At 34.7% G+C, this 8,183-nt stretch overlaps 1 protein-coding gene across 1 annotated transcript; it reads right to left on the reverse strand.

Moving 5' to 3' along the window:
* Positions 1-2,471: 2,471 nt before the first annotated feature.
* LOC18589279 (Tetratricopeptide repeat (TPR)-like superfamily protein) lies at positions 2,472-6,026 on the reverse strand. Its single transcript, XM_007014169.3, has 2 exons — positions 3,262-6,026; positions 2,472-3,168 (listed from the first exon to the last, which is right to left on the reverse strand). The coding sequence occupies exon 1, from the start codon at positions 5,808-5,810 to the stop codon at positions 3,273-3,275; it is 2,538 nt and encodes an 845-aa protein (XP_007014231.3). The 5' UTR covers positions 5,811-6,026; the 3' UTR covers positions 2,472-3,168; positions 3,262-3,272.
* Between the last annotated feature and the right edge of the window lie 2,157 nt (positions 6,027-8,183).

Below are 8,183 nucleotides of genomic sequence, written 5' to 3' on the forward strand. Positions count from 1 at the left end.
ATAATAGCTATAACCGTGCACGTGCGGTGTAGGAGTGCACGTGACGGTGTCGGTGGTGTGCGGTGTGAGAGTGCACATGCCGGTAATGATGCGGGTGGGAGTGCGTGTGATGATATTGAAATGTGCGTGTAGGGAGTGCACATGATGATATTGCCTTGTGCGTGTAAGGAGTGCACATGAGCTGAGTAAGGCGGCGATGGTGTACATGTGTGTGTGTGTGTGTGTGTGTGTGTGTGTGTGTGTGTGTGTGTGTGCTATAGACAAGTTATGAAAATAAAAAAAATGTGATTGTACTATAGGCTATAGAATGCCTTTCCGCTATAGCGAGAAACCCTCTATTTTGCTTGTCTTGATTGGATATTTGTTGTAGTTTTTACTCTTTTCAACTCCATTGTGGATTATAAATCCTTCACCCTAAGGGATTAAATAATCAAGGGTTAAATTAAGGGCTTTACAAGAAATTAAACTAAATTGCATTGTTTTTAAAATAAGTGCATCGTGTTTTCAAAATCTATCCGTATCGTTTGCTTGTTCCCTTCCTATGTTCACTCATTGGGTTTATACTCACTTTTTTTAACTACATGTTTTCATATTCGAAGATAGTTGGATCTTAGGTAACGGTGCTTCCTCCTGTTCATCTTACGGTAAGTTTATCAGAACACTCCATGATAGTATTCGCGCCAGAGTCACTCCACTGATAGTCAAGGTCGTTTGGTATGTGTATACGGTAGTTTAAATGTAATTCATGAGAATTGTTGTAAACACCGTATGATTGGTTTGCATGATAATGTTGCCACAGATTGGCAAATAGTAATATTTTTTTGTGAATGGTATTATTCAGTTGCCATGACTTATTTTCGAAATGAAATTATTTTTAAAAACAATGAATTAAGAACCGTAGAGGTAAAAGATGAACAGATGGTCTAACGAATAAATTTTCATAGAAAGGCTTACTTGGGCCCAGTGGGCCAAGCCTATTGGGTCTTTGCACTGGTCATGGCCCTAGAATTGGGTTGTGACACTAAAGTTGTGACTAGATCCCTTATATTTTTTAAAATGTATTTAGGGTGATATAGGTAGATCCATACATGCACCTTGTGGACTATTTAGATATTTTATAGTTTTAATCGATGCAACGACTAGATGGTCACTTATGTGCTTATTATTAACTTGCAATTTGGCATTTGTAAGATTTCTTGCCCAAGTCATTTGTTTGCGAGCATATTTTCTTAATTATGCAATCAAGATTATTCGTCTTGGCAATATTAGTGAATTTACTTCTCAAGTCTTTAATGAATATTGCTTAGTTGGAATAACTGTTGAGCAGCTTGTTGCTTATGTTTATATATAAAACGATCTAGCTGAATCCTTTATTAAACACTTTCAACTGATTGTAAGGCCATTGCTTATAAAAACTAAACCCCCCATTTATACTTGGGAGCATGTCATTTTGCATGCAGCGCATCAAGCTAATGAGTTATCATAGATTCTCCCTTATAAAATTAGTTTATGGTTAGAAATTAAATATTTCTCATCTAAGAATTTTTGGATGTTTATTCCAATTGCTCTACCACAACGTATAAAGATGCGCCATCAAAGAAGGTTAGGAATATATGTTGAATACATATCTCTATCTATAATTAAATATCTAAAACTATTAATAAGAAATTTATTGACGATAAGGTTTGTTGACTATCATTTTGATGAAATAGTTTTTTCAACATTAGGGGTGAGAAAATAAGTAGCTGGAAAAATAAATTTTTTACAATGTATTATCATCAAATAGTTTTGATCTTTGCACAAATCGATGTGAACTTGAAGTTCAAAAGATAATTCATTTACAAAATATAGCAAATTAGTTACCAAACATATTTACTAACTTAAAGAGAATAACTAAATCTCATATACTAGCTACAAAAGCTCCTATTAGAATTGATGTTCCTATATCTCTTATACTTGTTCTTTCAAGTTATATTTCATAACAAAAATAATAATTTATTTAAATTTTTTTAAATAGTTTAATTTTTTTAAAAAATATTATAATAAATAAAAATTAAGGTTTATTGTTTAATTAAAAGGAAAATACAAGAAACATATATAAAAAAACCTCTGTTTTGTCATTACTTTTTTATTGGTATTTGATAAAAATAAATAATTTTTGAATAATTAAGAATTAAAATTGTAACATTTTCTAGCCAACAGAACAAATTATTTTACTTCTACGCAACAATAAAAAATAAATAACAAAAACCACAATTTAGTTTTACCATCCAGGTAAAAAAACTTCAGTACCTTGGCTATGGATTCAATTCTGATTCAATAATTAATAAGATATTTTTATTGTCTCAAAAAATGTATAGATATTAGTATGACTCCAGAGTTTAATGAAATTGGAGGTTAATGCCATTTAAGAAAATACAGCAGAGGGCGTCAAAGCCTAATTCCAAAATTAAGATGCAGACTGTTGACCATTACTGGAATGAATGTCCGTTCAGACATCCCATAATATTGGAAACATACCGCAAAGATTAACATGACAGGCCCAATTTGAGACAGGGTCCAATTTACTTGTCCCAAAAAACAGAAAGTAAAACCCCCGATAATCTCTGTACACTGTACCCCATTTCCCTCCTTTTTGTATAAGCAGACAGACAAAGGTTTAACTCAAGCAATGTTTCCTGTCTGGCAGCAGCTGCGGCCAAATGTTCAAATTCTTTACCATGTTAGATATTTTTTTCCAGTTCAGAGAGTGACAAGGGATTAGACAGATGATTGATGAAATTCAATAGTAAAAGAATAACTAACAGTAGACATGTCAAAAAGGCTGATACATCTTGCAATCTAAGATCTCACCTTCACTTCATTTATCCACTGCCTCTAGTTCCTACACATATATCAAAAGTGGTTGCTCATAGCCACACAGACTCGTTAGCATGTCCCCTCAAGCCAATGTGAAGGAAGTTCAATTACAGAGTCGGATTCTCTGTTGCAGCAATAGCATAAATTTCATTCTCGCCATTTGCTTATTTCTTCTTGAAAGCATCTACAAGTAGAAGTTCAGACAACAAACTACTCTTGTGATTCATATAAATTTGAAGTGGTAGACCGTCCAGAGAATGTGCACTAATCCAATCAAACTATATATCTGATCAGGATGCAGTGATTTTCCTGAGAAATATGAATATGCCAGTGAGCTGGTTTCCTATTGTGTCAAAAGACATCCTTAAGAAATAAGCAAAAACTAAAATGTAAAGGGAATACTTTGTGAATTTTTATGAATCCAGATTCTCTCGAACACGAAAAGCCAGCCGGTCTATAGACTGCTCATCAAAAGAATCATCTATCTCCTTAATTTTTGACACAAAGTCCATGGCTTCTTTGTATCTTCTTGCTTTACAATAACCATCCACCACAATCTTGTAGGTAAGTTCATTGGGTTTGCAGTTGTGCTGAATCATGTAGCCAATAACATCATCTATTTCTGTGAACATTCCCTGTGAAGCATACCCTGCCACAAAAGTATTATAAGTAAAAATACATGGTCGAATCCCTCTAGTTGTCATTTCAGAGAAAATTCTTATGGCCTCCTGCATTAGGCCTTTCCTGCAAAATCCTTTAATGACAGTGTTGTACGACACAATATCTGGTTTTTCACCAGACTTCCGTAATCCTATGAGGATTTCTTCAGCTCTCCAACACTCTCCCGCTCTGGCATACATGTCCATCAAGCTGTTATAGGTGACAAGATCAGGCGTCAGCCCACTTTCACGAATTAAGTGAAGCATTTCATGGGCCCTATCGTACATGTTATTCTTGGAAAATATTGAGAGCATCGAATTAAACAAAACCAAATCAGGTTTGTATCCATTCTTTCGCAATTCCTGAAATGCTCTCTCCATACCCTTCAGTGCTCTACATCTGAAGTTTGCCAGAACAAGCGTTCTCAACAGCATCCAGCTAGGATAGATATGACCATCATAAATGTCTTTCTCAATCTTCTCTATCCCTTTCACATTCCCTCCCTTGGCATAGCATTGAAGCATCAAAGAATATGAAGTTTCACTAGGCCTGAAACCCTTATTTTTCATGTCTAGAATGACTGATTCTGCTGCTTTCCAATCCCCTCTTCTAGCTAGAGCATTAAGAAGAGCATTGTAAGTTGTAACACATGGTGTGAACCCTACTCTTATCATCTCCTTGTACATTTTTGTAGCATCAATTTCTGACCCACACCGGCCATAGGCACTGATCAAAGTGTTGAATGTGTCTCTATCAGGCTCAAAACCACAGCTCTTCATTTCCCTAAAGACTTGGTTGACAAACTTGTGCATGCCCTTATTACCACACATGGCAAGCATTGTGTTCCATGTAATACGGTTGGGGGAACATCCGCTCACTTTCATGTCACAGAGTATTTTTATCATCTCCTCAGAGCGTGACTTCTTTCCTAACATTCCAAGCACAGCATTATAAGTACACACATTAGGTACACAACCCGACTCTTTCATCCTATGGAACAATTTCAATGCCTCGTCTTCCTTTCCAGCTTTACCATAGGCATTGATAACAGTTGTGTATGTAACAGCATTTGGCATTACACCTTTCTTTGTCATTGTTTCAATAACTGCAGCCCCTTCCTCATAAAACCCTGCTCTCACATAAGCAGCTACAAGTTCATTGTAAGTCACAGAGTCAGCTGGGCAGTGGTTATCCTCCATTTCTTTCAAAATGCTCAAAGCCTCGGTGTAAACCCCTGCCTTTCCAAACACTTGTAGTAAAGAATTATAGGTGACCGTCCCAGGTACATAGCCCTGAGACTTCAATCCAGTAAAGAATTCTTTTGCTTCATTCAATAATCCTTCTCGCCCACAAGCTGATATCACAGTACTACAAGTAAACTCATCAAACTCAAGTCCTTTGCTTCTCATCTCATCCAAAATTTGTAAAATTTTATTCCAAGACCGACCCATCTTCCCATAAACATCAAGCATGACATTATAAGTAACTAAAGTAGGAGAAAGGCCTGTCGCCTTCATTTTCTCAAACATGGAGATTGCTCGTTTGTACTTACCAGTGCGGGAATAAGCATGAAGAATGGTTGTGTGCGCTCGAACATCAAGGGAACATTCCTCTATGGGAATCAAATCGAACAGTTTTAATGCAATTCCATGCTGCGATTCTCTCCCCAGAACTCTGACCATTAGTTCAACAACTTGATTGTCTAATTTAAAATTATCAGACCCTATGTCCGAAACTACCCATTGAAACAACAAGAGAGCTCTTTCCCAATCCCCAGAAAGGTCTAGAGCTTTCAATAAACTAAACATATCAAATTGAAGCAGCTCAAACTTAACAGAATTAAAGAAATCATTCAAACTATTCAAAGGCTGTTCCTTGATGGAATTAAGCATAAGCATACCCTTTCTTGACAAAAATTCAAGGGAACCATCTCTTGATTGACTTTCCTCTTTACTGTTATCAAACTGAAGAAGAGAAGCTGAAGTGGGTTTCTTGGGATGGACTTGTTGCTGAAGTTTTTGAGTAGAATCTGAAGAAATATGAAGAGAAGGGAAATGGGAATTGTTGGTTTTAGGAGGATTGATAGTTTTTGGTTTATGGATAGTGTTGGGTGGTGAAGAAAGGTGGAGAAGGTGCTGGAGAAGAGAGTCTAGAGGGAGTGAAGGGGGAGATTGAGATTGAGGAGGAAGAGGAAGTGTTGATGAGCTGAATTGTAAAGGCTTGTTTGACTGAGTTTGTCTCTTTGTTGGGACTGGATAAACAGGTTTGTTGGGAAAGATAGTGCCCTCCATTGTTTTCTGGGAAGGAAAGAAGAGCGTCGAAGTTAATGCCTTTTGGTGAGCTTCAGAAATGAAAGGGTTATTGGAGATATGAGAGAGAGGAAGAGAGCTTGGAATTGGATGGAAGAGAGAAACGAGAGCATATTAGTATCGTTAAATGAATGGTTGGTCTTCATTGAAGATGGAATTTGGGCAGAAGATTTGGTGGTGTGTTGGAAAAGAGGAAGTGTAATGAGTTTCATTTCTGGGCTCGTACGTTTTATCTTCTTCCGCATCCGCATCAGCCCCTCGAGCCTCGACCCAATGTCCACCAAAGTCCTTTCATTCATGTATTATGATTAGGGATTTTTTTAATGAAAAAAAATCCTAGAAAAGTTGAAATTTTCACTTTGATCGAATATAGTCTAAGTAACTTTAAATAGATGTAATTTTTTAGGAATAATACTTTAATTAAACTCTTGAATTATTTAAAAAAATTTAAATAAATCTTTATTCTTTTATTACGTCAAATAAAATGTTTATAATTTTATTTTAAACTAAATAGGTTCTTTTAATTAATATTTGATTAATTGTCATTAGTCAAAATACCACTTGTCATTTTATATTCACACACCATGTTGACATGTTATAGTGAATGATGATGTAGCATGTTAGTGTAGCATGATAACAAGACAATGTGCATTTTTCACTTCTAATGTGAATATCATGTAAGTATAAAATGATAAGTGATATTTTAGTCAATCCTTAGCTTTAAGAACTTATTTAACTTAAAATAAAAGTATAGAATTTTAATTAAATGTAATAAAATAATAAAAACTTATTTGAATATTTTTAAATAATTTAGAGATTTTTTCAAACATTATATCAATTTTTTATTTATTCATATGTTTTTATATATGATAGCATTTTATAGGTTATGTATCAAATTTTATGTATAGGTAACTTTAACCATGGACAAAATGATAATTTTCAATACCTTTATATATACAAAAACTAGGTTCCATAAAAAGGCTATTTTACTATGTCTTTTATATTCACTTTTTGTTTTCTCTTACTACTCTTCTATCTCGTACCAATTTGATACTTGGAAAATACCTCAACTTTATTATCTAATCATTTAACCCTATTAATACATTGATTTAGATTTCTGTAAGCTTTATGATTGATCTTTATTTTAATGTGACAAAAACTAATGATCAAAATATCAGTTTTACATTAGGACTTTGCAAAAAACCCTATGACTTTGCTTGAAAAGTAGGTTAAATTCTCAAAGCTTAATTGTATCTAAAGAGGCTTAAACTAATTTGAAGTATCGAGACCTCAATTGAGGGTATCGAGACCTCGACTGAGGGTATGGAGACTGTTTGCTTTGAATGCCTTTGTAAACATCTTAAGTATGAAAGTGTATCGAGACAACTCTAGATAGTATCGAGACTTCATGCAATAAAAGACAAAATTCTAGAAAGCATGTCTTGAAGTATTGAGATCAGGACTAAATGAATTGAGATATTTCCTTAGAAGAGTAAAATTCCAGAGAGTAAGTCCAAGTGTATCAAGACTCAAACTTCAAGTATCAAAACTCTGCTTTCAACATTCAAATTTTAGAGACGAAGTCCAAATGTATTGAGACTCGAGCTTTCAAGTATCGAAACTTCACTTTTAGAGATAAAATTCCAAAGAGGATGTGTCAAAGTATTGAGACAAGAATAACACGGTATCGAGACTAGAATGACATAGTATTGAGACCGTATCTCCAGAGATTCAAAATTTCAAAGGTCAAGTGCACAAGTATCGAGACCAGCTTAAAAGAGTGTTAAGACTACATCTCCAAATATGATTTTCTAGAGAGCAAGCTGTTATGTATCGAGACTAAGCCAATGAAGTATCGAGACTAAGCCAAGAACAGGTATTGAGACAAGTATCTGAAGTATCGAGCCATCAATAGAAATTTGAAATCAAAGTATTGAGACTCATATCGCAGGTATCAGACAAGCTAGAAAAGGACAGAGATAATGGCCATAATTTTGAATTCCAAGAGCCAAACAACTAGAACAAAGTCTTTTATTATAAATAGAAAGCTGGAACTCATTTGTGGAGAGAGAGAGCACCTACAGAAGAAATCAAAAGAAATAGTGAATCTTCAAAGAAAAAAAGCCCTGATTCTCCCTATTCAAGCCAAATGCATCTTTTCCTAGTTGATTGAGTTGAAAATTCTTATACTAATTCATCAAGCCTTCAAATCTTCTTTTGTATTCATTGATTGTATTCAACTTATTTAAAGGCAAATCTTGAGCTAAACTTTCATCCTTGTAATCCTTATAAATGTTATACCTTACCCTTTAAAAGGTAGAGTGCTTAGAGTGGTTATATCTTAATCCTTGAAAA

Source organism: Theobroma cacao, chromosome 9 (assembly GCF_053813885.1).
Source record: "Theobroma cacao isolate CCN51 chromosome 9, ASM5381388v1, whole genome shotgun sequence".
NCBI classification, from domain to species: Eukaryota; Viridiplantae; Streptophyta; class Magnoliopsida; order Malvales; family Malvaceae; genus Theobroma; species Theobroma cacao.